We start from the raw sequence: 16191 nt of genomic DNA on the forward strand, positions 1-16191 counted from the left end.
CCCAGCCCCACATCACACCATGGAGACAGCTGCCTGTTCATAAGCAGGTCATGATTTGGAAAAGTAAAATTTGAATTAGGGAACCCATCATGCCCATGTCCAATTCGGGGCTTTCGCCGTGCTCTGTCTCCGGCTGAGGTGATCTTTGCCCTTCCCGTCCTCATTCTACCTGGGAAGGCCTCGCTTGAGCCCTGCCACCTCCAAACTGAAGTCCCCTCTGACCCCTAGGGCCCAGGCTGCCCCTTCCCCTTCAGAACCTTCATCCCCAAGTGCAGAGTGTGGACACATGTAGACCAGCACAGCTCTCAAATTGCTACACGTGATTTTCTCAAGGCAGGAACCACGGCTTCTTTCCTTGGGTCCCCCAGAAAATACAAAAAAAGGGCCCTGTGGCAGACAGAAAAATACCTGCAGAAATGTGGAGAGTACAACCTGGTTTCCCAGTCCTGGGCAGTTGCCAAGTATTAATATTAGTCTTTTCTTCCTTTACCCATCGTCCTGTCAGCTGGCCTCAGTTGTTTCACAAAGATCAGTACCAATGTTCATTTTTTGTAAACTATTTAATAAATACTTCACTTTTACATTGGTGTAGCCCATGATAAATCCACAGGAAACAAGCACCACCAGCAGTGGTAGGATCAGAATACTTTAATAAGATATCAGTGTGAAAATACATTTCCTTATAAAGTTAAGCTCCCGTATAGTAATAATGTTGTCAGTAGGAATTTGACAATATAATAATGTTCATGAAATTGTTACATTGACAGGTAAGGTTAATATTGAAGCTTGGAATATTTTTCAGAGTGTTTTAGTAAAACTGCAAGGGTAAAATGCCCTTAATGCTGAGGCAACACACACAGGAGATCAAACACCGGCGTTTATGTTGGTAACCCTTCAAGTTCTGCCGCCAAGCGGGGGCAAAGCTGTGGTGCTCAAGTATGATTTGGGCAACACAGTGACTAGGTAACTTCTCATATAACTTAGATTTCTTTTGAAATTTAAATTTTGATTTGTTTTTGGCAATAAGTCCAGCCAGGCTTACCAAATCCTTAGCCTGCTGTGCTGTATCTTGGACTGCTGTGCCGTGTGTTTCTAGAAACTTGTCATTGTACCCATGACAGAAAAGTTCCATGTGACTGGTATTTAAAAACCAAAAGGTATCGCCCCTCTTACCCAGTGAGTTACAAGGTGCTCTGAGAACACTCTATTTTCAGTGCTTCCTACCTATACAAGTCACTTCAAGTGACAGGCCGACCTCAGGGAGGGCCTGAGGCTAGGGGCCGTCCCCAGAGGTCTGCCTGCTGCTCGCCAGTGGGGGCGCTGCACCTCAGCCTTGCAAGGCGATTTGAGGATGGGCCAAGGAAGGGGCATGGGGTTGGGGCTGGTCAGGACCAGCTACTCCCCCTCAGTCCAGCTCCACGTGCTCCAAGGTGGTGAGCTGGGAGGACGTGGACCAGATCACTACACCATTTCTGAATCCTCACTTTCTTTCATGAATTCCCATTTAAACCATCTCATGTTAGTTCTGGAAATATCCAAATGTGCCACATGAAAGACCATTAGTCACATAGCTCAGTGCACTTGAAGGGCTAGCAACAAAACCTTAAGAAAAGTTAAAGCACTTCCCGTCCCGTAGGTTCCCCCCACCCCCAACCCCCTACCCCATGACATGCCGTCAGACCCTCTTGGCAGCAATAATAATACATACATACATACATAATACATATAGAACACAAGGAGAGGACAGCTGGCAATGCTCCCACTTAATGATTCCACTTCTCAGATTGTCTGTCATGCCTGTGGCATATCCCAAAAGCAAAAAGCCAAAAGAGAGAGACCTTGAGCGGTGTTAGTACAGGCCCGTGGGAGTACTATACAATTCTGCAGTGTCAGCAACACCAGGAAAAGGAGAAGGGACAGCTTAACAAAGATCTTAAAGTGATTTTGTGAGCAGGATTCCATTTCCATTTCTAAGTTTTTAGATATTACAAAGTACCCATATATATGATAAACACTTAATCCAGATATAAATTTTCTTTTTAAAAAATTCAGTTATGTTTTTGAATAATAATAAAAAAAATCCACCGAATGGGGTGGGGGACACCAAAGAGTTTAGGAAAAGCCACACTGTGCAACTTTTACAGATAACCAACCACATACGTTGCAGTTCACCCTTCACATTTCTTTTTTTTTCAAAAGTCGTATCAAAATTAGAGCAATAAGCTTAAAAAAAAAAAAGACTGAAATTTACAATATGGTGATTATTTTTGAAAAAGGAAGGAGAAGGGCTTTGAGGGGGAGAGGCCACAAGTCAAGCTTGGAAATCAAAATTATTTTTCTTTCTTTGGCAACAACAACAAAATGTTTTTAGTTAAATGAAGCCAAAGTTTTCCCTACAAAAGAACAAACATACACCAGACTTGTTAGTATGGACGTTGTGTGTGTGTGTCAGAGAAAGAGAGAGAAAGAGACCTATGAATAATATAAATTAGAAGTAATTGAGGTTGAGGGAAAAAAATCTTATAAAATTTAAGAACATTTTCATTGACAGAGCAAAATGTAGCAGGTAAAACAACTGTCGTATTTTTAAAATATAGATGATAAAGTGAGCATCTTCAGAAAAAGGCCACTACTTGGTGACCTGGACAAGTCTGCCAGGTAAGTACATCCTGTAAAAATTGTGTTGGTGTTAGAAATACCTAGTTGTAAAAACAGACGTAGGGAGTGGAGCTGGAGGGACGGTGGTGGCAGGGGTGCCTGCCCAGGTGGAAGGTCCTGGCTCAGGTGGCCTGGTCCAGGGCTCTGAGGAGGTCCCCTCCTTGCAGGAGCGTAGAGCTTCCTGGCACAGGAACGTTCACCTCACAGTCATATCTGGTCAATTCGGGCAGCAGGTAAGGCTCAAACGAGGGCCCAAGCAGCCGGCTTGCCATACCTGAAAGAATGGTTGGTACCGTATTTTAAAAACCCAGAATGAAATATTTGGAAAAGGGTCTATTCCATAGGAGGCTAGCATGCAGAGAGCAAGAAGCATTTTCAGTTTTTGTGACTCGGGGGCACGAGTGGGGCAGCCCTAATTTCACTCTTTCTTCAGTGTCGTCTCTCCCGAGTGACCTACTCTGTGGTCTGTCTGTCATGGTGCAGACAGCAGGAGAGGAAGGTTCAGGGGAGGGTGGTTGCGTGGAAGGAGCCCCCGTGAAGGCTTCCTCGGCTGCCTTGGAGGAGGAGGTGTCAGCAAGAGCCTGCGCAAGGCCTGGCACGTGCCTGCCGTGCACTGACAGCAGGGAGGCCAAGTGGAGGGAGGGAATTCCAAACCAGCTGGTACCTGCATGCACGTGCGCGCGCATACACCTACATGCACACACACGTGTGCACAAACACGCAATCCACACATGTGCACACAATGCACATACACACAATACACACACACAGGGGTCCTTCTCCAAGATTCAAGATCACCCTCAGCAGCCCCTCCTTCCGTCCCTGAGTCCTTCTCCCGCCGAGAAGGAAGACAAGGGGAAACTACCAGCGCCCAGACCCCACTTCCCAGGAAGGCAAGGCCCAAGTGCACCATGTCTGCACCGTGCTCTCTCTCTCTTCCTTGGGTCTCAGCACCCCACCTAGTGAGATGGGTCTGGAGGCAGACACAGTCTCTGCTGGGTCCACCCTCTGAGCATGGAATAGGTCGCTCGGGAAAGACGACACGGAAGAAAGTGTGAAATTAGGGCTGCCCTACTCATGCCCCCGAGTCACAAAAATGAAGGCCCTCCATTCCGCCCATCTACTGTGAGGTGCTCACTTTTCCTTCCCTTGGCTTCTGTGCCGTCTCCCTCCTCAATCCCTACCCCAGAACATTCTAGGGTCCATGCCTGCCTCTCCCACTCGACCTAGCTCCCTTGTGGATGGGACCAGATCTCACACCTCTCTGCAGCCCCCACAGTAGCAATGGATACTTGTTCACCATCCCTTTCTAATCCCCTCTTCTTCTTCTCACAGTCAGAAATGACCTGAGTTGAAAAGAACATGATTTGCCGCTGATTTCTATAGTTCAAGGAAGCTCCTGGGTTCACCGCAGGAACAGCGATGCTGGCTACCACTACTGAAGACAAATGTGCGCCTGAACTCCACACTTGGCCTGCAGACCTCTCCTTTAGACTTGCTGCTTCCTCAGTCCTCCAGCAAGTACAGAGCTGAGCTGGAATTTAAGGCTCAGGGACTCTGAGGGTCCAAAGAGCCCTGGATGTCACCTGATCATTGGAGGGTTCCTTCCAGCCCCTGCTGCAATACTTCCAGGTAAGGAGGGCTCACCCTTGTCCAACCTTTCACAGCAGCAAGTTCATCCTCATGCTGAGCCGAGACCTGCTGCCTTGTGACATCCAGTTCTTGGCCCTTACCCCTCCCACACACGGCAGACCCTGGCATGGGGAATCCAGGTCTTGAGTGCACCCACCTGACAACTTGTGAGCCGAGGGCAGGCTGTAGTCCCGGTACTGGGGGGCATAACACTGCGTGGGGAACCCACTTTTGGTGTTCTCCCTGGGGCTCACGGCAGATGGCGGCTGTGGTGGGGGCAGGTGTCTCAAGGGCTGGCCCAGTCCCCTCAACGGATTTTGAGTGAACTCGTCTGAAAGACCAACACTGGAGAGTGAGGGCATGCTGGCCCAAGGGAGGGGAGAGAGCGTGAAGCCCCTAGCGTCCTCCTTCCTTCACAAAAGGAGCTTAGAGCCAGCCCCCAGGGCCTCAGAGCCCAGAGATTTCTGAGAGCATCGTCCAAGCCAGAGCGGAAATGGGGAAGTTGGGTGTGTGGAAGGTGGGGCAGAGGACACCGTCCTGTTCTAACAAGCCCGAGAGAGGCAGGTAAGGCAGGTGGTGAGAGTGGAGGAGCCAGGATGGGCTCCTGAGCCCCCAGCCCTTCCACCTGCAAATGCCCTCCCCCAACAAGCCCAGGAGGCCCAGGCCGGCTGCTCACCATTGGGGACGTTTGCACTCAGTGGCTTGTCAGGCATCAAAGGACAGTCCCCGCTGCCCCTAAGGCTCTTCATCCTTTTCCACATCAAATGTGAGGCGCTGCTGCCTGGTGGATCCGCCTGGGTGTGGGAAGGGCAGATGTAGAGGGGAGAGGGCCAGAGAACCAAGTCCTCCAGCTGAGTTGGGGGTGGGGAGGGGTGCAGAGCAGCTGTGCCTGGAATGGGGCTGGTGCTCGCTCTCTCTGAAAGGCCACAGCCCCACCTTCCCTGCTGCCCCTGGCAGGCACTCGGAGCCCTCACGGCCAGTATGAGAGTTTCCCGCCCGGCCTGCCCCAGGGGCTGAGGAGGGAACCCATAGTGCGCCAGACAGGAGATGGCTTACCCCACTCATGTCCTGGAAGGCTTGCTCCTCGTACTCCAGCTGTCGCTTTAGCTTCAGCTTGTTGGAGAGGGCTACCATGGCTGGGCTCATGACATCTGGGCCCCGAGGCCCAAAGCCCTTTACAGACCTGCCAAGCCCAAGAGAGAGGTAAGTGAGGCAGTCTGGAGCCCCATGCCACCCAGTGCCTTCATCTGATCTCAGGGCCCTCAGAAAACTAGGCCCTTCCAGAACTAATATGTAGGACGGTGGTGGCTCTAAGGCCCAAAGAGCAGAGTCGCAGAGGAGGGGTGGTGGGCCTGAGCTGCGGCTCTGCTTCCTTTCCTCGGTTTTCTCCACCTGGTGAGATGCTGACTTAAGTGACCTGCACCTCCCTCCACACATGCCCGCCCACCCACCCAGCTGTACCCGGGCAGCCTTCAGGCCTGACCTCATTTGTGGCTGTCCAGCTAGGTGACGTCAGTCTTTAGAGGGTTTCTTCTGCCCCGTCTCTCCCCGGCCCTGCCTGGACTGCTCCCCACTGAGGACCAATGAGGGTGCTCTGCAACGGGCAAGTGCCCCAGGGGTCCTGAGGGCTAGAAGTCATATACCAACCACTGTGACTTAGCCTGGTGAGCTCCCAGCTGGTTGAAATGGGGCTTGTGGGGAGATCTGAAGGATCCAGGAGAAGGCAGGATGGGGAAGGTAATGCTGGACCCTGGGCACTGCCCAGAGGGGCTGCTATGGAGGCCCTGGGCAGCCAAAAGGCAGGGCAAGAGTGTGGGCATCTTTTTGCTTTTCTCAGCCAGAGTTCCAGGAGGAACGGAGAGTTACTCAAATAATTTTTTGTGCTCTGTGGATAAGAAAGGCACTCTAAGGAGTGGTCTGAAGGGAGGACGCTGATGGTCAAAGCCCTCGACAAGCCACTTCTCTCCCTTTTCCTGTCCTCAGTCCCCTCTTGGTCTCCTCAAGCCCTGATAAAACATGTCCTGCTCGAGGCCTCACATACCTTGGGGTGATTCCCCCCTAGTCTTTCGGATTTCAGAGCTGGGCTAAATGGAGTATCAGACCACTGTGGAGGGGGAGGAGGTGATGGGCAAGGAGCCCTTCTGAGGCCCCAGAGATCCCCCCAGTGGGTGTCTTATCTGTCCCCTCCCTGTTCAGCACAGCTTTGCTGATGCAGCCAAGGGCCTCTGCTACTTACCTTTTCTTGAACATGGAGAGATGGGGCGAGGTGACGGGGGGCCCCAATGGTGATGCCCCCAAGGATTCAGTGTGCTGATCCCCAACAGGCCACTTCGTGGGCCCAAAATGTAATGGCGGATCAGGGGGCCACTGTGTGTTAGATCTGCCTCCCATAGAGGAGAGAGGGGTGCTGGCCTGGCCACAACATAGTGGCAGGGACGCCTTGCTCCCACCATCAAAGAAGATGGAGGACATGGGCCGGTGCTCGGGCTCTATCTTCTTGCCTTCCAGCTGCTGCTGATACTTGTCCAGGAGAAAGGGTCTGGGAGGGGCCATAGGGGCCAGTGGCTGGAAGATGTTCGTCATGGTACTGAAGCAGTGCTGGGGGATGGACTGGGGGTTCTCCGGTAAGAGCCTCTCCTCCGGGCAGATGGGACTGAGCTGGAAGTCTTCACCGTCCATGGGGATGTAGGGTGCCAGTGTCTCCAAGTCCAGCTCATTGAAATCCGTCTGAGGTGAGACAGCAAAGGTAAAGAAGCTGAGAGGTTGGTGTCGCCTCACATACACCATTCCAGTTCAGCCCCTCATCCTTCCTGGCCCCTACCAGAGTCATTCATCTCAGGACAGCTTCAACAGTTTCACTCCCCTGCTCTAACACCTGTATGGGCTCCCTAGGGCCCATCAGAAGAAAACTCAGACTCGTCCACCTAATGTGGACGAGTTCTAGCATGTGATATTAGCCTTTCCATGCCGTTCATCCCCTCTTCATCCTGTGCCACAAATCTCCACGCTCTACTCAGTCATCCCTCCATGCACCACACTGGTGTCACCACCCTCTCACAACCCGAAATGCTCTCCTCTCTCCACTCTACCTGTCCAAACCCTGCCTTCCCTCTTATGGCCCCAGCAAGCCCTGCCTCCTCCCCAAAGCCATCCCTGTCTACTTGGGCCAATGGTGACTGCCCCTTAGGCCTGTGGTGCACGCGATGGCTCCTGGGGAGCCAAGGACAGCTTTGCCCTTATCTCCCTCATCTGCCCCAGCACAGGCCTAAGCGCACAGTAAGTGGCCAATGTATCTGTGGACTGCTCATAGAGTGACAGCCAGCCCCACTGGGAGCGGGACTTTCATTCCACTATCAAGTACTCGGAGATCACCCCTTAGGTTCCCAGGATCATGATGGGCACTACAGGGAACACTTAGAAGCAGATGCAGAAAAAAGTTTCTACCTTCAGAGAATGATACCCTCACTGGGGGATGCAGCTCATTAATGATTATAACTATATGCAATGGTTACAGAGCAGAAGCAGGTAGTTATGATCAAGTACTAAGTCATAAATCCTGCAGGAGTTCAGAGGAGAGAGAGGGTGGGCTGGAAGAGGGAAACTTCTACAGAATAACTGGAACTGGTACCGGCAGGATGAGGATGCAAGCTGAGGAGCGAGGCGGAAATCTGGAATGAATGACCCAGACTGAGACAAATGGAGGATTCATGATTCTCCTCTGGGTTTTGTGAATCATGCACCGATCCACCCACGTCAGCCCCGTTTACAGAGTTTTTGCAAGAACATTTGGCCTTATGTAATAAACGCATTCCTAAAAAGTTGTGTGTAAATGAAAATTTGTCAATCAGATGTCATTTCAGAATCCAAAGAGGAATATGTTTGTGAAGGGAGTAATTGTTCCCTCTGCTTATGAATGGCTAATAACTCTGGATATGCTTTTTAAATGCAGGGCTTCTTTAAGAAACGTTCAGTTGTAGTTTGGGTTTTCATGTGCACTAAGAAAGCTGTCCCAATAAGTAAGAGGTAAGTTGAGAGTTAAAAAAGGAAGAGCTGGATTTTACAAGGGTAAAACAGAGGGCAGAAGTGGGAGAGGGGGATGACCACAGGCTCCATTTCCCCACACACTCACCCATTTAAGGGACCAGGGCCTGGGCCAAGCATCCCCACTGGTCTCTACAACAAACGGATGAGGCTGCCAGAATGGACGTGACCCTTCACCACCCATCAGCTGGCAGGCATGGCACACCATCCCAATCTCCATGGCCACCTACCTGGGTGCTGCACTGGTCCTTTGCCTCTGTATCCATGGCAAAGAGCTTCTCAATTGCTTCAATCTTCAGATCATCATTCAGAGACGTGTAATAGTCTCCAGGGCTGCTGGGCTGGGGGCCAGGAAGGAGGGTGACCAAGTCAAGAGTATGGCACTGGTCTCCTCAGAAGTCCAAGGTGGAGCAGAAATACATTCCTGGACCCACGGATTCAACTCCATTCCACTGAATGTATTTATAGAGGGGTCACTCCCTACGAGCTGTATGAATTAGGTCAATTCATCAACCTCTCTGGACCTCAGTCTCCTCATCATAAAATAAGCCTGCCTAAGGAAGCAAACAGGACAAAGACCATGGCTGGCAGGGCTCTGGAACTGTACAGCTCTATGCCCTAAGCAGGATGGTTACTACTCTGCACAGGGACTGAGCTACAGGCTCAAAGCTGTGTGTGACTCAGCCCCCATCTTCAAGGAGCTTCTCATTTAGATGGCGGTGGGGATGGATACTGACAGCAAACAAACAGCTGGAATACCTGGCAGGTAAGTGTCACGGCTACCCTAGGGGGCTCCTGAATAACTTGAGGGGGAGGAGGGCAGTATTTCTGTCTGGGCTGTCCATTCAGCCATCTGGCAGCAGCCAGAAGGAGGAGCCTACCCTCTCCATGTCCTTACCCCAAGGTGGGGGGCTCACCGTGGAGCAGCTGCTGCTGCTGGTGGCACTGGGAGTGGTGCTCCCTGTGGCAGCCACCTGGGGCACGGTGAAAGCAGGCAGGCTCCTGGCCTCGCTCTGGCCACTGTGGTTCCTCAACTCTTCGGCCCACGGCTGGCTTGGGGGCAGGATGGCCTTGCCGTAGGCTGAGGACTCCTCGAAGTTCTGGCTCCCTGGGGAGGCAAGGGCCTGGCTTGGTTAATGTGCACAACCACTGGGCTCACTCCCAGGGCGGAGAAAGCCCAAAGGATGCACAAAAGGTCCTAAGAGGTCGGAAAGCATGCCTGGGGCTAGGTCCTCAGTGCTCTGAGGCTTAGCGGGCACAAAGGGGCCTTTAACTGGGGCTATGAGTCAATGTACAGACTCCCTTTAAAGGTAACACCCTCCTGGAGCATTTAATCTTCAGAGACTAAATGTATTAGGAGCCACTCTTCCTTCAAGAGCAATCATGAGGAGGTTATAAGAGGAGAATTGGGCAATTTGCCTCAGTATTGCCACAAAACTGGGGAGGTGCAAGACTTCTCGTCCAAGGGCCCACTGCCCTTGATGATTCTCTGAAGGTGCAATTCTCACGTGGCCTCTCAAGAACACCTCTCAAGGGGCCGAGACTGTCTAGGGTAGGTAGGCTCAGGGAGGTGTAGCTAGTTCTCAAGAAGCCACACAAGGCTCGGGGGGTGACGGTGCGTCACAATCTGGGGAGCAAGGGGCTTCCCAGGTACACATCAAGAGTGCTTCCAGCATGGGGCGGGGGAGGGCTGAAAACTGCCTGGGGCCACTGGAACTCACGTCTGGTGGGACAGGCAAACAGTTTAGAGAAGTAGTGCATAGGAGGGCTTACCCTGGGCCTCAATCTCTTCTCCATCCACGTTTCTGGAACTATTTCTCCTAACATTATTTCAACCTAGCTCTCTACCTAAACAAGCAATCTGCCCTTCAAGGCTCAGGTGGAGATCTGCCCTCTCTGTGAAAATGCGCCAGTGGCCTCAGAGCATCTCTCATCTCAGACTCCCGCTGCCTGTGGGATAACCACGGATAACCATAACCCCAGCTCGTCCAGTGCTTCACAGGGCCAGGAGGAGGACGGCCTGACTCCAGGGCAGGTACATGTGTTATTCTTTGGTGCCCAGCACAGAGCAGCCACTAACAGATGATTAGTGGGACTCAGGGAAAGCAGCTCTGCTCACGGAAAAGCTGGAGCCAGGGAGGCCTGTTACGGTAAGAAGCACTCCCACCACAAGAGGGTTTGACGAGCCCTGGCTCAGCTAGGAAGCACCCACCGAAATCCAGAGAAATGATGGCATCTCCCGCAGTGGGGGCCAGCTGGGCCAGCTCCTCGGGCTCCTCCTTCAGCTTGGCGAACAGGAAGTTACTCTTCTCAGACGCAGCCACGTCGCCACTGTTGTCAAAGACGCTGTTCATGGCCATCAGGTGGGGCTTGAAGAGGGATTCCGTCTGGTCCATGGAGAACACCACGTCGTTCTTCTCAATCTCACTGTCGGGACAAGAGGGCATTTCAGATCTTCCACATTTTCTAACAAAATCCTTTTGCTCCCCTAGACATGGAAACCCTGACAGCCAAGTCTCTCAGCCAACGATGACATGGGTGTGGACACTGTGTGTCAGCATTTTGTAAAGAACCCCATGATGGAAGTTTGGAGTCGTGCAGGTAGTGAGGCCGAGAGTGCTCTCTGAATACCTGTCTTGGACACTGTTTTATTATTGTGCGTGGGCTGCATGGTGTACACAGGTCTGAGGGCTTTTGCTTTTGTTTGTTTCACCCGAGCAATGACTTTCTCCACCTTCTTCCCACGTGCTACAGAGAGAAGGTGTTACATCTTCTCCCAGAAAGCACGAGCGAGTCTCCCCTTTTTCCCCATTCAGAAAATACTTATTCAGTGACGACTGTGTTCTATCTGCCTCCCCACGTGGGTGAGAGGTACGACACAGACGACAGACAAGGCGGAAGGGGCAGAAAAAACACCGTGTAGGGGAAATTCCAAATGTCCCACTGTTCCTGAAACATCCAAGCGAGTCCCTTGGGTCATGAGGATTAGCACTGCAAAGAGCTCACAGACGTGGTGCCCAGGCTCTGAGAGGCTCAGCCTTCCCTGGGATTGCTGTCTTCAGTCTGGGGAGCTTGGGAACCCTGCACACCCAGCCCTGCGGCCCTCACACACTCACCTCAAGACGTAGTTCACACACATAATGCACTGAGGCTGCAGGTTGCGAGGGTTGTAGATGACCGTCCCCTGGGTCTCCAGCCACACATAGCCCCCATGCTTCGCAAGCATCCGGTACTGGCCGCTCACCACCTGACCCTTGGTGCACACTAGGAGAGGAGAAATGGAGCCCGAGGTTAGGGAGGCTGGGGAGTGAGACCCCATGGGGAGGGCAGTCTGCAGGGAAACAAACAAGACTGGGGACCAGGACAGTGAGGACGGGGGAAAATCAGCTGGAAGGGAGCTTAGCGATCATCTCACCCAACTCTTCGTTTTAAATATAGGAAAAGGAGGTCCAGAGGGGTTAAATGACTTGCCCAAGGCTGTCTGGTGAGGGAGTGGCCCATCATCAATCCCTTGACAAGTCAGCTCACCGACCACGCTGGGCCAAAAGCAGCACCTGCCCTACTTTCCCCCCAAGGGTTCAATGAGAAGAAGTCCCCTCCGACCCCAGGGGGACCAGCTGGATCCAAACGAGCACCCTGGGTAAGAGAGCCTCCTCTGTCAACTACTCCACGTGACGGGGTACTTGCAAGCAGCGTGGAGAGAGCCTGTCCTCAGGGCAGCCCTTCATAGCAGACCCACCACCAACACTCTGCTTGTGAAGAAAAGCAGTTTTTTAAGAAACTGACATCCTTGATCTTTCCAGGTCATCTGTCAGGCCTGCCACCCTTAGGGCCACAGAAGGTTTGTGACCCATGGCAAAGGAGGAGGCAAGCCACCTCACTCCCCGGCTGGGGCTGAGAAAGGGCTGGGCCCCCAGCAGCCTATTCACAACCTCTTTAAAAGCCATGCTAAGTCCTTCATGTCCCTTCTTCTCTCAGCTGCCCAACGAGGCTGCCTACCTATGACTTCTTTCCTCTTCCAGATTGTTTACTTAACATTTGTTTTACTGTATAAAAGTATTGGGAAGGGGTCCCACATCCCAGACTGTCCTCTTCCCCAGTCCAGAATGCTCCATTAGCTCCCATTAAAAAGAAACCAATAAATCCCTTTAAAGTCTACTGATGTTAGAATTTCCGGTAGTTTCCTGAACTGCCCGTTTACTTTCATTCCTTGGGAATTCATTCTTCAGAATCCCAGCTCAGAAACCCTCAAATCACAGAGAATTGCAAAGAGGCAAGGTAGAAGGATTAGGAAATCTTGCTAGCACAGGGATTTGGGGAGAAGAACAATACCTCTGGGATTTGGTTACCTCATCTGCAAAATAAGGTATTGATGATAATAATAGGAATGATAATAATTATCATTATTAGCTACTCAGTATACCACAGCTGTTTGTATTGAGGGCCAACTCTGTTTACCTGGCTTATCAGGTACAAAAATGTTGACTGAATGTCACCAAAAAATGCTGTATAGGAAAAGCCACATCTTCCCCAAAGTTACTAATACGTAGATGCCCATGTCTATAGATAATGTTGTGAGGAGCCCTGTGGGAGAATATCCAGATGCTCCTGCCAGGTTCGTGGGCCACGGCTCCATTCACCACCCCTGTGTGGTTGAGGAATGCAGCTTAGTTCATACTAACGCTGCTTGGAATCCTTCACGTTTATGTTTTTCTTGGCACATTTTACCCTCTTAAAAAATTTAACAGGCACCGGAAGGTGCAGGAAATACTGTAACTCACATGTGTACAGTGCTTTGCAGTGTTCAAAACTGTCTCAGGATGAACTCATTTCCGCAAAGCAATGAGAACAGTGCCTGGCACATAAAGCATCAGTAAGGATTGGTGTTATCATCGCCTCATTTAATACAAAATAACATCACGAGGTATCCATTATTATTCCTGTTTTACATCTGAAGGAACTGAGGCTTACAACTATTGAGTGATTTGCTGAAAGGCCCCCTCAGTGGAAATAGTAGGCAGTATTATTGTCCAAATGAAAGACTCCTGATCTAAGCTTTTTTGGATTGGTTTTCACTTTTAAAAATCAACTTTAGTGAGATTATTTTACCTTCAATAAAAAATGAACCCATTTTAAGTATACAGCTCACTGAGTTATGACAAATGCACACACTCTTGTAACTATCACTACAATCAATGGTGTAAAACTTGTCCATAATCCTCCCCCAAATTCCTTATGCCTCTTGACTGTTAATCCCCATTGCCACACCTGGTCCCAGGCAACCACTGATCTGTTTTCTGTCACTATACATTGAAATGATCTTTTCTCCATTTTCATATAAGCGGAATCATACAAGGGTATGGACTCTTTTGTGCCTGGCTTCTTTTCACTCAGCATGTTTTCCCAGATTCCTCATGTTGTTCCTTTTTACTGCTAAGTACTATTCTATCATATGGCTATACCATAATCAGTGTATCCATCTACCTGTTGATGGATGTTGGAGTTGTTTTCAATTTTTGGTTATTATGAATAAAGTTGCTATAAACATTTCAGTATGAATCTGTGCACGGACATATATTGTGGGCGTAGCTGGGAGTGAAACGGTTGAGTCAGATGCTAAGCGTATGTTTACTTTATAAGAAATTGCCAAATTTTTTCCAAAGTGGTTGTATCATCGCTGTCTGATCTTTCTAAGAAAATCTGTGCTGTTGGGAGGAGAGATATCATCTTCTTTTCACATGAGGAAAACTGAGGCCAGAGGGATTGTAAGCTGCTCAACATCACACAGGACAGTAGCGACACAGTCCGGGCTAGACAAGCGTTGTGGCTCCCAGTACAGCGCTCTCCTACTACATTCCCCCGAGCGACAGTTCACTGGGGACACTAAATTTGCTGTTGCCACTGTGCTAAACCATCGTGGACTACTGGCAGGGTTGTGGGCCACGTCTCCATTCACCAAATGGAGTAATGAGTTACTCGGCCAAAGAAGTGACTTCTGACCTCCCTGATCTCCCTCTCTCTGCCCCATTGAGGCGCCCTTGCTGCAGCGAAATGATTCTTGCACAATCTCAAGTGCTTGGAGTTAACTTATTTAGACGGTTCTTAATGCAGACAAAATTCAGGGCTCTTATTCTTTTTGATTAAACAGTGCAGTGAGCAAAGGTTTTAACTGCATTTCTAGCAATTGCAGGCGAGGGCCTGCTCTGTCAGGAGAATATAATTACCCTGCTTTCTAATCATCTGTTCATTAATGGCAGCCTTGGTGAGGGGCCTGCTACTTGGTAGATAGGCTTTTTATGGCCTTTAATCTTGTTTTCCTAAGAGCACATAATGTCCTCATACAACAAAGAGAAACCAACCCCCTCCCCAACCCCTCCCCAACCCCTCCCCTCTGAGAGTAACAATGTATAAATTACTAATCCATTTGGAAATGATGGCTTTCAATTATCTAAATCTGGTTTGAGGACTGAGCTTCCCCAGAAATTTCAACCGTACACCTTCACAGGCTAAGACACACATACGTGCGGAAATTCGGGACGCTGGTGTGTAAACCCAGACTGGCCTCAAACCTGGCCTCCAATTATTCTGCAGCATGAGTGTGAGTCTGTGGTGCAACTTTATTTGCACAAACCCAATGATAGAGAGAGAGAAAGAGAGAGAGAGGAAGACAAAAATAGATGCTTTTTATTTTGAGCTGGCATTAACCCAATTTCCAACCCATGCAGATTTCTATTTGCTGGACTCAGGCTTGCTGGCTGGGTACAGGCCTCTGAGCTCAGAGCAGCCTGACTTGGCCCCGTCCGGAGAAGAAGAGAGCCTGTGATTTCTATTTGGGCTGTGAATTACCTTTAAGTGTGCCTAATACTTAAACACATGGGTTCAATAAAAAGTACCATATTCTCCCTGGAGTCAGCAGAAAACCAATATGACAAACTTTTTACCCCAGCTCTTTTCTAAAGATCAAAGATTTTCTAAGAAGAAGAAGAAGGAGAAAGATCCTTTTTATATGCCTGGAGGGAAGTCACCATGTTTGTTCTCTTTGACAGTAGTTTCCTCCACCTTTCTACCCCAGAAGATAAAGTACGACACGGTCCTCCAAGAATTTCCAGAAACTTTTATTATTGTAAATAGTCCCCTGCTTTGACTTCACCTTTGGCTGAGAAGGCAGGCTGGACTTTCCCCCAATTTTACATCTAAAGGAGAGAAGGCCCAGAAAGCCAGGCCCTGGGGAATCAGTGGGTCAGCTGGTCCAGGTCCCTGAGTCCCAGTGTCAGGATGACTTCAGGAGCAGGAACAGTCGTGGACCAGAAAAGCATGGGGAATCCCAAAGTGGAGGCTGGAACCACATCCTACAATTTCAAAGCTGGGGCAAGCGAGGGCTGGGTCACACCCAACCTTGTGGTCTGGGCACACAAGAGTACCTCCATCTCCCTCCCCCATCCCTAGGTCCCTAAATGGGCCCAAGTCTAGGTTGTTTGTTTATTATTACTATTATTATTATTTTTGCCAGACAGCATAGTTAGAAACTTCTCTGAGAAATCATAAAGGGCCCTGTTGCACTGTCTGATCAAACCTGAAAGCATGAGGAAGAAGCAGAGAAACCAATTAGAAAGATAAAAGATCTCACACCTTAAGAGAATATTAATTGTGCTCACATCCAGTTTATGGAGTTGCTAACCTGTTAGTTGCTCTGAACTTCAGCTGTCCTAACTGGGATAGATGGATGGATTTAGGAACAATGGACAGATAGCTGCACTTCCATTTTCTTCACCGCCACTCCAAGCCACAGCTAATCCTGGGAGCCTCAGATCAGCAGGGCCAGTGGCAATCTTTTCAGATTTACCTTACCCATTTTTAATG

At 50.0% G+C, this 16191-nt stretch overlaps 1 protein-coding gene across 2 annotated transcripts in view; it reads right to left on the bottom strand.

Annotated features, from left to right (window-relative positions):
• Positions 1 to 533: 533 nt before the first annotated feature.
• EPAS1 (endothelial PAS domain protein 1) overlaps positions 534 to 16191 on the bottom strand; it is an 86923-nt gene continuing 71265 nt past the window's right edge. The window contains exons 8-16 of one of the 2 annotated variants that reach the window (XM_004436689.3): positions 11448 to 11595; positions 10544 to 10758; positions 9249 to 9439; positions 8562 to 8672; positions 6527 to 7017; positions 5347 to 5473; positions 4967 to 5084; positions 4448 to 4621; positions 535 to 2932 (exon numbers count right to left, since the gene is read on the bottom strand). In XM_004436689.3, the coding sequence (XP_004436746.1) occupies positions 2781 to 2932; positions 4448 to 4621; positions 4967 to 5084; positions 5347 to 5473; positions 6527 to 7017; positions 8562 to 8672; positions 9249 to 9439; positions 10544 to 10758; positions 11448 to 11595 (1727 nt within the window). In that variant the 3' untranslated portion in view covers positions 535 to 2780. Of the gene's footprint in view, positions 2933 to 4447; positions 4622 to 4966; positions 5085 to 5346; positions 5474 to 6526; positions 7018 to 8561; positions 8673 to 9248; positions 9440 to 10543; positions 10759 to 11447; positions 11596 to 16191 lie in introns of both variants that reach the window. The other variant, XM_087436818.1, reaches the window with a different exon arrangement.

Source organism: Ceratotherium simum, chromosome 11 (genome assembly GCF_057802395.1).
Source record: "Ceratotherium simum simum isolate JZ-2026a chromosome 11, ASM5780239v1, whole genome shotgun sequence".
Classification (NCBI taxonomy): Eukaryota; Metazoa; Chordata; class Mammalia; order Perissodactyla; family Rhinocerotidae; genus Ceratotherium; species Ceratotherium simum.